Source organism: Thermobia domestica, chromosome 11, assembly GCF_964235325.1.
Source record: "Thermobia domestica chromosome 11, izTheDome1.hap1.1, whole genome shotgun sequence".
NCBI lineage: Eukaryota > Metazoa > Arthropoda > Insecta > Zygentoma > Lepismatidae > Thermobia > Thermobia domestica.
The window spans coordinates 144,839,504-144,855,706 of NC_137464.1; the positions used below are offsets into that span (position 1 = coordinate 144,839,504).

General features: G+C 36.4%; 1 protein-coding gene across 1 annotated transcript in view; it reads left to right on the plus strand.

The window, feature by feature from the left end:
* Window positions 1-245: 245 nt before the first annotated feature.
* Window positions 246-16,203, plus strand: part of LOC145664471 (nudC domain-containing protein 3) — a 59,829-nt gene continuing 43,871 nt past the window's right edge. Inside the window, exon 1 of the mRNA XM_081731171.1 lies at window positions 246-402. Within this exon, the coding sequence (XP_081587297.1) occupies window positions 308-402 (95 nt within the window). The 5' untranslated portion in view covers window positions 246-307. The remainder of the gene's footprint in view (window positions 403-16,203) is intronic.

Consider the following 16,203-nt stretch of genomic DNA (forward strand, 5'->3'; position numbering starts at 1 on the left):
TACCTAATCATCGGAAAAAAATTTCTTTATGAAACATGTTTTGAAGTAATTAAAATTAAAATTTATGTTTTGTACGTATTGTTTATTTTGAAATGAAAGTAATTAATTCTGGACTGCTTGTTTGACCACTATCCCCTTAAGAATGGCTTTTTCTCCCCTCTGGATTTGCAATCAAAATCCGCCACTTTATGTGTCTACTGTTTTCTTCTTTTTTTTTTATCTTTTCTAACTGATCGGCCTGGCAACACTGCAGAGAACATTGATTTCACGAAGTGCTTTTGTTTATATATTTTCAAGTAACGAAATTATGGAGAAGTATGATAGTGTGTTTATGAGTGTGTTAAAAGAACAGGGAGATATTTTGACATTTTTGGATTCTGTATTTGGCTTTCTATGTAGATGGTATGACTCATATGCACTTTTATAGTAACTGAAAAGTATTGTTATGATTTAAGTGTATTGAAACTTTGGTGGATAAAATATAAATAAAAGAATTGATGGAGCCTGGCATGTTTCAGAATCGAATACGTATACAAATCCAGTAGTTCTAGAGTAGAAAAAGTGCTTTCAGAAACAATCACGTTTGTGAAAAAAGATTAGATTTGGTCCAAGATCGGGAAGGTTCTAGAACACAGATCCCCCCCATACAGATTAGTAGCTAGGTTGGTTCTTTCCTGTTTTGAAGTTTAATTCGCAATATTTCCGAGCGAGCGTTAGCGAGTGAAGGCGGCTTAGAGCCCCGCAGGGCACGTTGCTTTCTGTCTTTATTACAGCTAAATGGGAAGGGGGGTCTGTATTCTAGAACCTTGCCGAAATCTTCACAGATTGAAGCATGTAGATAACAATATTGGAGCTACTAGACAGACTTACATAACTTTCTTTAACGTAGAGAATATCCTAATTTCTAGCCTTATTTTCTGATCAGGCGTGTTATTGGCGGTGCGTATGCCATGTCTGTGATATCGGCATATTGTGAAAAAAATGCGTTTCTGTAATTTCTTACATTAATCATTTTTTACCTCTACAAATGTCAGTCAAGTAGATTATTTTACAATTAATAATTTATTATTTTCCAGTCAGTAGCTGAATGATTCTGAGGAATAGGAAAAAGGGTAAGGATGCACTTTATGCCGAACATTGATCAGAACTGATTCCTTGGAACAGTTCAGAGATCAGTTCCCAAAAATGATCCCATCAATCGAAGCAATCGAAAAATAAATTCTGGACAAGTTTTGCAGACCACCTAATAAGCAATCGTAATCTAACTTCGCACCAGCAAATTAAGGTGTATCACAACAGCGACAATAGATTATGATTGCTAACCAATGATCTACCATACTCACCAAAAATTAACTCTTCAATTGCTACGAATAATGGAAATGGCCTTGGGAACTGACGCTAAACTATTCCGAGAAATCAATTCAGGTGATGCGGTAACAATCAATTTTGAGATTTAAATGGGGGACGATCGCCCCCCCCCCTAAACCCCCCCGCTCAAGGATCAAAAGATAACACCCAAACAACAATAGATAATAAAATCACTACTATAAATCTAACGTAATAAGGAAAAAAATTATTGCAAAAAAATAAATAAATAAATAAAAATAAATTAATAGTCACCACTAAGGCCTCTTTCACATTATCCGGTGATTTGCCGGATCCGGTTTCGGCCGCTTTCATATTATCCGGCGTTTTGCCGTGGATGAAAAATATACGAGCAGGGTTGCTGTGCAACTGAAGAAACAAAACTCAGTGACGTTTGTCGTGTTGTAGTGGTTGTAATGGACAGACGCAATATGTGTTTTCTACTCGCCTTGTTAAGACACAGGCAGAAAATAAAAACGTCAGAGACACATGGGTTCACCCTTTTTTTAGAGAAGCGGTATCTTGAAGGAGATTTTTCTATACTGTTTCCACAATTAAGGGAAGACAAAGGAAAATTCTTTAATTGCTTTCGTATGTCTATCGCATCTTTTGATGAGTTGTTGGATCGCGTACGGACCCAGCTGCAGAGGCAGAATTCAAAATTTAGGAACTGTATTCAACCTCCAGAAATGTTGGCTGTAACATTAAGGTAAGATAATTTGTATTTTTTATACACATAGATAACGTTAAATTTAATGTAATTGAATAGATGGTTGAAGAAAGGATCTGAGTCAATTTCGTGTAGTCATAAGATATTGAAGAAAAAACATGTTAAAAGATTTCACTACAACATACGAGGGGGAGCCCGACCCAATCATAGTATACTTCATCACCATATTATAGTTCATTTGCAAGCCTACCGTGAAACTTTTAGGGGGCCTGGCCCTCCTAGCCTCCCGTGAATACGGGCCTATTTGTTAACGAATGAGAGAACATGTCACATACAGAAAAGATGTGCACTTTTTATTAGAGAAGCGGTATTTTGGAAGATATTTTTCTATACTGTTTCCACAATTGATAAACTTGGGCAAAATAGCGGCCCGGTTCTGGATATTTAAAATACCGTTCCGGCATTCAACTGTTGTGACTGAGAAAACCAGGCTAAAGTTCTCTCGGGATATACCGCTTGAGGTCTATCCGAGAATCTCAAGCCAACATTCAGCCACTGACCCCAAGACTGGTCTGTAGGTATTATTATTGTTATTACTAGCTGTTATGCCCATTCTTCGCACGGATCAGATAAAATATCAATGTAAACAAACTGAACAATGAGAGAAGAATTAAGAAACATTTCTAAAATTAGATACATTTTGTGTGAATGTATATCCAACAACGTACGTGTTTTCATTGGGAAGGCCGATGGGGGCTGAATTTGAACGTAAACACTATCGGAAGTATCAATATACATCTGAGCGACCTCGATAAATATGAATTCGACACCAATATTGCTCATTTTCTACTACTTTTACATGTCCCGGTAAACGCCCCCTAAGGCCCCTCCCTGGTTCGAATTGTGAAAAAATCGCCTCTGGTCTTCAGCCGATACCGCAAAAACTATGAATGTGACACTAACATCTGTCATTTTCTACTACTTTTACATAGAAAGTAAACGCCTCTGTGATCCTCTGGTTCCAATTTTGAAAGAACAACGCCTCTGGCTCCTAGTCGACAAGGGCTGTATTTGGAAGTCAACGCCTTGGGGGAATCACCATTCATCTCAGCGACAGCGAAAACTATTGATTTGACACTAATAGCCTATCGGTCATTTTCGATTATTTTTACATGTCTCGCAATTCTCCAGCCCGGTGACTCCCGGCCCGCATACAATGGTGGCTGAATTTGAAAATCATCGCTAATGAAAGTATCACCATTTATCTCAGACCGCGAAAACTGTGAATTTCACACTAATATCGGTCATTGTGGATTATTTTTACATGTCTCGGTGATCTCCTGGTCCAAGTTCCTTAGCTGATGGGGACTAAATGTGAAAGTAAACGCTATCTTGAGTTTCACCATTGAGCTCAGTGACCCCGAAAGCTATGGATTTGACATCAATATCGGTCATTTTCGATTATTTTTACATGTCTCGAAATTCCTCCCCCCTCCTCCCTCTGGTGATCCCCGGCCCGCATACAAATGGTGGCTGAAGTCATCGCTAATGGTAGTGTTACCATTGATCTCAGCGACCGCGAAAACTATGGATTTGACACTAATATCGGTCATTTTATACTACTTTTACATGTCCTGGTAAACGTCCCCCTGAGACCTCGTGGTTCGAATTTAAAAAAAAAAAACGCATCGGTTTGATCTGGAGCCTGGACCAAGGTACCCGTGACCAAATTTTGGTAACTTTCAGTCCACTCGTATGGTCCCTAGGCCGCACAAAGACAGACACATAAATTCTTTATTTTATTTACCGTATATTAGATTATTATTATTATTATTATTATTATTATTATTATTATTATACTATTTCGAGTTTATTCTTTTGTTTTAAGAGTTCCGACTATTGACTCAAGTCTCTTTAAAGCACTGCTCTAGTCTCTGAATTCAGAGGACTATTCAAGAAATTGCAGCCAGATAATTATGAAATATATAAAGTACGGTATATTTATCAAATATCACATCATGAATTCTCTCTTGCTTTGCGTAGCAAAATAGTACATAAATATATAGCAAAAGACTGTATTGCTGAAATATTTGATAGTGTATATTTCAATTTTGGGTCACCACAAATTTATAGAAGGTCATTTGTCCAGTGCTACACGGACATCTCCCAATCTTCTATTACATAGAAAAATGATAATTTATATTGATTTCGACACTTCGGTAGTATTGGTTGTTTTCAATTAATTTTACATGTCATCTTTCCCCATATATTGTATATATAGGTTTGGTTAATTACTCCAGATGTACTGGGCTAGAACATAACCACATACACAAACACACTCCACATAACACACAAAACCAGACGCTCCCATATTATAGCAGCCACTTTCTGCTCTTTCCTGGCAACACTTTCTTCCTCCCCCAACACCCATCCGGTAGTTTGCCGCGTATATGTGAAGAGCTTCATTGCTTGTAATGTCCCGCTTGGCTATACACGGCGATTTGCCGCGCCGGATTCTAGCAGGGAGATCCGGCTGTTTTTGCTCGCCGGATGAATGTCCGGCAACCGCCGCACTTATGTGAAGAGCTTCATTGCTTGCAATGTCTTTCTACCTCGTCCGGCAATTCGCCGGAACCGGATCCGGCAAATCGCCGGATAATGTGAAAGGGACATAACTATAAATCAATCCAGCATGAAAAAAGAATGAAAAGAATTTCACCAACCAGCTAGCAGCACCCGGAACAACCAGCAGCAAACTATCCACTCCTCACTACGGCGCATTCGACCCACATTAAATTTGCGTCTACCGAACAAACTCTCGTCCACCTCAACTGTTATTCCAGCACCTCCGACAAGGTCACTAGAATTTCTAACGATTGTTTCAAGATACAACTCTCTACAGAAACACAACCAATCCAATCTTACTAAGTTTCGAAGAAATTCCAGAACACTCGTTGATAATGAAATCATAATTAGTAACATTACAAACAAAAAATATGACAAAAATTCTTCTCAATGTTAATCAATTCATACAATATTGCGAAACGATAGGAATTCACTTCAGTATCACAAACATATTTTAACAATAATAATAATAATAATAATGACCGAAACTCGCTTGAGAATATCAGAACAACAAAACGACATCCAAACTGACTTAACATCACACTTCACCAATGCAACACACATGTTCAACCGTACAACATTCGAACATCAGTCACGAATACATAACAACCAATCAGCGACTTAACACAACTAACCAGCCACAGCACAGGAGGCAACATCAATGCTACCAACCGCTAAAACACCGATTCCGTACCTGTTACAAATAACAGTGAATCCATTTCTCCAATGCCACAACCTGTGACAAAATCACTTGTTCGGCATTAAGTGCACTCTAGCCCGAAAAGGAAGGTTAAGTTAGCACTATTCAAGAATGAGTAATTTCATAGTGGTGGCTTTCGTTCAATAATAAGAAGAAAAGGACATATGTCGGACAGATGGGGGCCAGAATTTATTACCAAAAATTGTTACTTCCTTTAAAATTTTCAGTACTTTTTTTTAAAACTAAGGTTACTTTTAGTTAGGTTGTATTAGGATACGTCAGGTTAGGTTAGGTTTGCTTCTTTATTTATGCCTTTCCTTACCTTCACTTCAGAATTGAATTATCGCACCCGATACAGGATCCCGCCATACCTCAAAACGGCCAAACTTCAATTTGTGTATTCCTACACCTTACGTATTATTCTGTCACATATTTCCCACCCCCAGATTGCACACACTGATTTTTGTTATCACTATAATCACAGATTTCTCACACTTCATTTACCTTTTCGTAACATGGAATGATTTCTCTTGTACACATTGTTTTTTTCTTTAATCTAATTTTGGCCAAATCCGTATTTTTTTAATACCTGGAATCCGGATTGGACAACATCCGAATTTCGAATAAAATCCAGATATCGGAGAAAATTGCTAATATATATAATTCGCATGTAAAATCACAGACTTGTCAATTTAACTGGGCGAAAGATAACGCAGAAGACTACTTGTACGAATAGAGACCAACGAAGAGATTTCAGAACAGCACATGTAGCAAACAACATTGGCACACCTTGATACAGTACAAGTTTGCTTTCATAAAATCAGTTTGGAAATTTTAAATAATTACTTATCGTATAAAAGATTCTTATGTATCTGATTTTGTATGTCATTCCACATACAAAATCTCATAATTTTCAAGACCTGGAAGCTGTTACAGTTTACGGCGCACCATTTCAGGAAATTTTCTGAAATTGTTATTGGAGGTAAAGCCAAATAAATATATGGCAGTTGATTAATTGTTCATTTTTTTCCTGATATGCAGACATTAATAGGAATGCACTCAGGTTTACTTCGTTGTATGCTTTTCTATGTCTTCTCTGTGATGCAACAAGTTCTTTTCCATACCGTGTTTGTCTTCATGGTTCTTTCTCTCAGCTCCCTCGCGGCTAAGCTGTTATCGTATGCAGAAGACACGGCGTTGATTCCTGGCAGGAGATCATATGATTCGGTTCCCATATTATGCTGTAGGTTCAACTCTCCTGTATGAGCTCCTCCGTGGCTAAGCGGTTAGCGTACGTGCCTTTGGCGTGGGAGACCCGGGTTCGATTCCCGGCGGGAGCTCATGTGGTTCGGATTCCACGTTAATCAGTAGGTCCACGTCTCATATAGCCTTGCTGCTGAACGGGACGTTAAACTCAAAATCAACTCAACTCAACTCTCCTGTAGCCTCTTAGCCAGGGTTAACTGGTTTAAACAAAGGTGTTTTAAACAAGCTGTTTAAAAGAAAAGAAAAGAAGAAGAAAAAAACTGGTTTAAACCAAAAAACAAAAAATGTTCGTAAAATCTTGTTAAATACACATTTGTGAGTTATCAGTTTCACTCCCGTATATTATTCGTATTATATTCAGATCTGAAATCCCCATTCATTACTCAAAGAGATAATACTCTAAAAGCAACTTGCGTTCATATATACACTTTCGTTGCGTATATATATATATATATATATATATATATATAAGTTTATGAATGTTTCTTTTGTGATTTTTTTATAGTTTGTTATTATTGTTATTTGAGAGAGGGTTCATACAAACCCCACGAGAGGCATTTATTGAAATCAGAAATATCTTTGGTATATATTTATGTATAAATGGGTCAGAGCCAAAGTGGACTCAAATAATTCGTATCTTTATTCACTTTTCTTACTAATATGCAAAGTAAGTCGTATTTCTTTAACTTAGATCAATAAAAGTCGTAGTAAACTAACTTGGACTAAATTAGTTCTTCTGTACTCTGCAGTACTTTGAAATTGTCCATATGTAATTTTGTATAATGGTTTCACTTCTGCAATTGTTTATCTTTTTGTCCTTCTGAAATTATATTAACAAGTGTGTAAAGATAGTACAACGTATTTTTATCGGGAGTCCTTAGTGAGTAAGTCAGCAGACGTATCGCATTTGTGGCCAATTAGTCCCGGTTTCGAGTTCAAATGGACAATTTCTCTCGGATGTAAGCCGAGAAGCGGTTTCGATTCCGCTTTGAGTTTATGTGAGCCCTTTTAGCATAACCCGGTCGTTGCATATTAACACCAAGGCTAAACAAATTTGTTTCTGTCCATATGTGATATAAATACATGGAACAAATTATTTAAACCAAAAAAACGTTGTTTTTTTTTGTTGTTTTTTTATTATTTTCAATAAAAAACATGGTTTTTGCCAACCCTGCTCGTAGCTAAATGTGACGCTAACCTGACTGTTACAAATAGTGTTACAAATGACTTACAAATAGTGTTACCAGCCATCCGTTTTTCAATCGAACAGTTTGGTTTTACTATTTGTTATCCAGTGCCAGGTTCATTAGTCAGACCGAACACCTTTCGTTTTCTCCTTTAATTTGCAAAAGTTACGCGTATATTTTTAGCGAAAAATATGTTGGTTAGTTAAATAATTAATTTTGTGACTAAGTCGGGACTTTATAGAAAAGTAAAAAGCCATAAATGTCACGCTGTTGTGTTCTGCAGGCGGTAGCAAACGATGTCCATTATGCAGTCAGATACCTGTAATCAAAATAATGACCACTTGCACCAGACTTCGACTAAGCCTCTGTGCCCCTACTTTTGCCTCTAGGTTAATTGGATTTATCAAGTGTATATAAATTATTCTCAAATAAGAGCTGTAATGGAAAACTAAGATAACGGTTCCGAAATCTTTTAGATTCACGGCACCTTTAGTGTGTCAAAATTTCCACAACCCCCCAGATATAGAATAGAGTTCTGAAATTTTCCTAAAACTCTAAACATTGAATTACATTTCGCGGTGTCCTACAGCTATTGCTGCAGGATAGCGTCAGAACCATAGTCTTAATGTATCTTAACGTTTCACACGATTATCGTGCTCGTACCAGGGACCTGTTTGAAGTCCAGCTTACTATCAGGGGTAAAATAGGTGATGGGAAAGAGGACCTTTCAGTGTGAGGTGATTTTGCACGATTTTTTATGGCCCTTCAAATGGCACCAGATTGAATTTCTGGTCTGGTTCAAAGCCCCCATAAGTCGGAGGAGGTTCCGTCCTTCATAACCTTGATGTTGAATAAAATAAAAGCAAAAGTAAAGTTTAGTCAGTCAGCGATTATCAAACACACACAAGGAAGCGACCTGATACCAAACTCTTAACCCTTCTAGAATAGAGTGAGAGAGACTTTCAATTTAAAATTTGACTCACATTCAACAAACACACTTCCGTGCTCACACGTGGTCCGAGTGTTATCTTTAGTGGGTCTCTAAGTAAAATTAAATTTCATATAGTGGACATTCTTAATAATACTAGTCTCTACTCATTGCTGTGGAAATTTAGCCAAGCACATTAATTGCTTAAATAGTAACGCGTGTGCTCAATATAAACTAGTAAATGACGCATTTGAATATGGCAATCGGTAAAGTTGAGAATTTCTAAAATTTTATATGCAATTATTTTCAGTTGATAAGAAATCTAAAAAGCTTGCAATTTTTAATTTTTGCATTTTATTTTAGTTCAGTTTAGTTTAGTTTAACGTCTTGCAATTAAGCACCGAGGCTGAGAGAGACGGTGATGATTTTAATGAATGACTTGATGAAATTAAGATAGTGGTGAGAGGAAACGGGAGAATCCTGAAGAAACACACACGCACAGTGTTTATTCACCATAGAGTCCACTTGGCGCAAGCTGAAATCGAACTGAGAACCCTATGCAGCAGAAAATAGCATAATATGTTGTGGATGTTCTTTATAACATAATATTGTTGATAATACGAAAAATGGAAGAGCTGATAGATTGCATGGGAGAAAGATGACTGAAATTGCTGGAACTGAGGAAGACGATGTAGAAAAGAAAGGGAGTAAGAAGATACAAGCCAATATGGTGCGGGGAACGGAGGCAGAAGAAATTGGGGTAGGTGTGATGCTGAGCAAAGAATGGACAAGAAACGTAAAAGTGAAGTGTGTGAGTGACAGAATTTTTAAGATAGCAAGTTAAAATGAACAAATAAAGGGGCAATTTCATTCTGACCTATGCCCCGCGAACAAGTTGCTTAGCAGAAAACATGGATAACTACCAAGGTTGTAAATGAGCGCGCTCAGTTGAGCTAGCTCACTAGAGCGCGCTCGTTTTACGTGAGTTTTATCATGAGCTAACTCGTTTTGAAAATGTGAGCGTTGAGTTGAGTTTAACTCGAAATATAGGTGAGTTTGAGCCGAAACTACGCTCAAATTCACGCTCAATTCCGATTATTATTACTTTCGCAGAATATTGTAATCGGCCATATGTAAGTTTATTCTTGTCTTGACTTGATATTCTAATAGTGTCATTAAACATGTGACACACGGTCAGGAAGAATAGCGCTAGAAATAGTTCCTCAAGGCGACATGAGTACATTTTGGAATCTCGTTTAGATAGAATTTATCAAGAAATTGATGTGTTTGTGTCACGTTTGTGCAGAAACATGATTATTATGTGTGATGAAAAGAAAGAAGAAATATCTTGGCTTGTTTATAATAAAAACTTCACGTTTAAGGAAACGAAGAAAAATGGAAGCATTGTTGTAAGCTGTAAACTTGTGTTGCGAAAATAATCTCCGTATCAAAGACTTCAAAAATTAATATTTATTGTCATATTGAGATTTTAAATAACGCTATACAGCAGGGTTGGCAAAAACCATGGTTTTTATTTAAAAAAACCAAAAAACCAGGTTTTTTTGGTTTAAACCCGGTTTTTTTGGTTTAAACCACGTTTTTTTGGTTTAAATAATTTGCTCTATGTATTTATATCACATATGGACAGAAATAACTTTGTTTCGCCTTATTGTTATTATGCAACAACGGGGTTATGTTGGAAGGGATTACATAACGCTTAAAGCGGAATCCAACCGCTTCTTGGCTTACATCCGAGGGAAATTTTCCTTCATTTGGACTCGAAATCGGGACTAATTGGCCACAACTGCGATACGTCTGTCGACTCACTCACGAAGGACTCCTGATAAAAATACGTTGTACTGATCTTTACATACTTGTTAATATAATTGTCAAGAGTCATTTCAGAAGGATAAAAGGATAAATAGTTGAACAAGTGAAATCATTATACAGATTTACGTACGGACAATTTCAAAATACCGCAGAGTACAGAAGAACTAATTTAGTCCAAGTTAGTTCACTATGACTTTTATTAGTCCAAGTTAAAGAAATACAACGACTTAATTGGCGTATCAGTACGAAAAGTGAATAAAGATACGAATTATTTGAGTCCACTTTGACCCATTTATACATAAATAGATATCACAGATACTTCTGATTTCAATAAATGCCTCTCGTGCGGTTTGTATACCCCCCCCCCCCCCAAAGTACGGCATTTCGATGTATTTTTTCAATAGTATGCAACTGCATAATAATAATAATAATAATAAACAATTAAAAAATTACATAAGAAACATTCATGAACTTATACCAAAAAAAAATGCTTTTGTAGTATAATCTCTTTGAGTAATAAATGGGGAATTTAGGTCTGAATATAATACGAATAATATACGGGAGTGAAACGTGATAACCCACAAATGTGTGTCCATCAAGATTTTACGAACACACACTTTTACGAACATTTTTTGCTTTTTGGTTTAAACCAGTTGGTTTTCTTGAAAAAACCAGCTGGTTTAAACCACCTTGGTTTAAACCAGCCAACCCTGCTATACAGTGAAACCTCCCTTAACGGACACCTCTATAATACGGATACTTTTTTTTTTTTCGGCAAAACTATATATTTCCTTATGGAACAAAACCCTCCCTTTTACGAACACTTTCTCAGATACGGACGCGGACAGCCCTTTTCGCCCCGAGACGTTTCAATAACCTCTTCGTAACGGACAGGAATTATTCTCGGTTTTGCGATATATTATTCCTCACAAGCGTATCTATCATGAATCTAGACCTGGTGAACCTTCAAACAGAACAGCTTCAAGCTGAACTTGAAATTCTTTTTTTTTTTTCTGCCCGCAATAAACTGCTTTCTGGTGGAAATCCTAGAAAACCTTCAATAAGCACTAACACTCATGCACGGTCAGTCGTATGGCCAAGAATTCTATTCGAACTATCTCCCTTTCCCTAACAAATTTAGTCCTTTTGCCTGTGGGCCTTGCACCTTTCCCGACAATTTCATAGATATCAATAACAAAACAGTTTCATAGATAACTTGTTTGTTTGTTTTACAATAACATTTTCAACGAGCAATGTTTCCTCTCTTTTTTTCTTTCTTTCTTGGAAAGCAACATTTTTCTTTTACTTATGATACTGGAACAAGTCTGGGTTGGAGTTTTCCCGGCTTCCTTTTTCACTTTCTGTAAGAGAATCTTTGCGATTGGGGCTGGGTTAATAAACATATGCACTCTCATATGGTTTGCATCGATTCCGCCAACGAAGATACCGCGCCAGTACACAAACGCAAACACACACACACATGTTTCTTCCGTAACCATACTGAGGATTCTCAGAGGACACTTGCTAATGAGTTTTATTAGCCTTGTAGAGTATACCCAAAAGAGTTTAGCCGATTAGTTGGTTCCTAACGCATCTTTTGAGAAGGTTCTGAGAATTTGAAATAAATTAGAAACACTTACAGGGTGATGACATGTACTTAAGAAAATTAACATGCATGCATTATCTTTTGCAGTACCGGTATACGAATATATTAACACATCCCCCAGCAATAATATTATTTAACAGAAATGAATTTCTCCTTCATCCCTCCCAGTAATTCAAATACGTACTAAATAGAGTATTTTCATATTGAACTTTACGTATTTACTTTCATACACAATGTATTTACTGTATATTACAGCACACAATTACTGTCGTGAGAAATTAAGATTCTATAACCTCTCAATAACGGACAAAAATTCATGTTCCATTGGTGTCCGTTATTCAGAGGTTTCACTGTATATATTTTTATTAACTTATTTCTGATCTGCTTTGTGGTATTTCTAATAATGATAGTAAAGAGCTTAGGTGAGTACCATTAAGGGTTTCAGTTTGCAGCTAGTTACCTGCAAATGATAAATGATGGCAGAATCTTATAATGATTTCGAATATTATGGTTGTGCCCAATTCATTTATTGAAATTCTGAAGCATATAATGCACACATGGGAAATGAAGAAGTAAAAAAGTCAGATTTGAATTTTGACCACATAGCTGAAAAGAAGAAACATATTTTGCTAATGTCTTAGACATAAAGAAAAAGAACAGTTTCGCCGCTTCCGAAACGATGGATTCTTTTGGACGAAGAGGGGAAGCGCTCCAAAATACACGTTTTTAATGAGGAGGTTCACTGTTTGTGCACTAGAGTACAGTGCTGCATGGGTGGAAATATCTTTCTTGCTTTCAGAAAGTTGTAATGTATAAACAATAAATAGAAAGATCGGGTTACAACAGGGCCGGATCTTGAATCCTGCGGGAGGCACCAGGTGAATTAAAGGTGGGTTAAATTTAATTTAACGAATTTCAAAATTTGTTTACATACAATTAGTTTTCATGCAGTATATGCGTAAGCAACTCAAAACGGTACTGCAATCGAAATTGAAACTGTAATCGAAATGTCATTAGGATTATAAGTAACACATTTATTTTTCATAACTTTCACTATCAATCACAGCAGCGTATACATATGCTTGTTGTGTTGTAACAGTGTAACAATCATTATACAGCCGCATTAAAAAAAAAAAAAAATCTATGCAAATCTTCCCTATCCAAAATCGCTCAATTTTTTCGCGCATAACAAAACATTGACATGATCAATCTTCCTGGGGTTTCGAAATTTGGATTCTTTGTAACAAAATACATCGGATCCATAACCTGGGGTTCGGTACACAGAACTTTTATTTGTGTGTGTGGTTGTGTTATCAATCCATTCTCTCGTATCAAATTTAGATGGAGCGATATTTTTAAACATTTGGTAACAGTCCTAATGCAAATTACAGTTTTGATTATTAATTACAGATGTTTGGGGATGCGCCGACGAAGGTGATCCGAAAATCTGGATTCCCCAGAACTTCTAACTTTTAAGAAAATTTTCACAATTTCAGGGGGCAAAGACACAAAATTATTGGCATTTTGTAGGCTACTCCGAAAAATCTTCAGATACGAAATTGGGTGTGTCACTGCTTGTGTTTACATTGTGTTACTCATTGCCTGATTTCCAATGTCTATGTTGGAAAGAGACATGAAAGGACTGAATTGCTTTATAGCTCTAAGGCGTCCTGAAAAGAATTTTTGCGGGGGAGTGATTTTGAAGTTCCGCCACTGTATCGAAGACAAATTAAATATCGATTAAGGCACACACTTTCGTCATGTCTTGTGTATTAAGCAAGTTCAGCTAAAATTAATAAATTGAGATCAACTATATCTCAAGAACGATTAAATGGACTAAATTGGATGCCCATTAAAAATTACATACTCAATGAAATGGATTCGGATGCAATAATAAGAGATTTTGCAAAATTGAAAGCCAGAAAAGTGTCTTTATAACATGAACTTTTCAGTAACAAAGAAAACGAGAAATTAAGCTCATTACTATAATCGCAACACTAGAAAATACTATGTAAATATGCTTTTAATAAAGCATAAGAGCATACCTCTTTGTCAAAATCAAATCTGTGTTAATGTTAGACTTGAAGCTCATGAGTTTTATTATGTTTCAGTTGTGCTTTCAAAATAAATCTTAGTTATGTCTTGTGTTTATTTAATAAAAAATGCTTAAAACTGGAACTTTGTTCAGTATTCATTCACAGTCAATTAGTTACAATTTCGTCATTTTTCGTTAATATTCAGAGCGAGATTAAAGATATTGAAGAAATTTGCAATTGTAAAAATTATTTGAAGAATTTTTTGTCCATTACAACTTTCAATTCTTTATTATGATTTAGGTTGGGGTGTCTAAATATTTTTGCTTATACTTAAATGTCTAGAACCGGCCCTGGGTTACAAGATTTGATTTTTTAATGACAGCGACAAGATTCTTGTAAAGTGACAACCCAGCTTTAAATATTTCTTCTTACTTATGCTTTCTTGGTAGAGTAATATATTTTACCGTAAAACATCAATTTGTATGCTGGGTAATTCTCAATATCCACTATTATAAATATTTTTAATTATTAAATCATTGGACACTTTTATTTGTAATTTTCCTTATGTTGAGCGTCAAGTTGAGCTAGCACAAATAAAAATTTAGCGTGAGCTGATTGCGCTCCTCTTAAAAACCATGAGTTTGAGCTGAGCTAAGCTCGCTTCAGAAGTGAGCGTTTACAATCCTGATAACTACTTAGAATGACTGGAAAGAGATATGGAAAAAGACGAGGCTAGACGATACTGGGTGACCTAAACATGTAAGTTGGAAGGCAAAGAACAGGAGTGAAAAGAATAGTGGGACCATGTGGATACGAAATACAAAATAGTGAGAGGGAAAAATCTAAGTTCTGTCAAAGGAATGGATTAAGAATGTGTTGTTAAGGAAAAAGAATAGTAAGAAAATAATCAGACATGGATAGGATAAGAGAAGAATGTAGTCATTAATTAACTGTGTGATAGTAGGAAACAATTAGAAAATAGTTAATGGACGTGACAGCAATCCCGGATTATTATTAATATCATTGTATGTGGCGCTAGTAACCATGCCAACACATTCCAGCAACTCGGAACGTTCAGAACTCAAATGATTCTCCACACCATCGGTGGAAGCCTTCCATGTTTGATCGGTCCAAGATTTCTTCAAGGGGTTGTCTGCAAATCCATGTGCACTCGCTAGATGAAAATTGTAAAAATATGGACTCATCAGGAGAAATTCTCTGGCTCCAAAAGTTAACATCGTGCCCACTGTTTACGCTTAACAATATTGGCTGTGGTAAGCAAAGATTTACGTCTTGCAGCCCACGATAACTTAGTTGATTCAGATATCTAACAGCTGTAATATGGCTCATTTTCAGTGTCCTGCCATGTCTACAGTCTTGCACTTGCGATTTTGTTCTACACACCTTTTGATAGCCCTCAACTGGCGTTGTGTTGGGCCTGGCCGGCCAGAACGTAGACTTACACTTTCTCTTTGATGTCTTTTCAACTGGAAATAACTTGATTGGTAGTGGACAGTGGAATCTGAAAGTTTCGGGAAACTAATCTTTGACTTGCACCGGGGTCGCATTGTCCCATTATCCGACAACATTCGAAATCACTCAACTCTTTGGCTCTTTTGGGTCGCGCCATCGTTGTTTATCTTGTGAAATCTTCACACTGTTAACGCATGAAATAATACACAAATTACGACCATTAAATACCTTCAAATTATTACGTTTCATTGTACTGCAAAATGCCTATTTTTATGCTATGACTCTGTGCATATGAATTGTATGCAAAAGTAAGCTATGAATAAGCAAAAATTGAAATTATACTAACTGAAGCGCCCAAATGTTGACAGCAAATTGACGCTGTGTTTCAATGACCCCTTGACATCTTTTTCATGAGTGTATTTGAAATAAATATATTAAATAAGCATTTCCGCTGACTGTTTATCAAACAAGGAAAAGAAAAAAATAGGAAAAAGGGAAAGATTAGCAACTGAGGAAT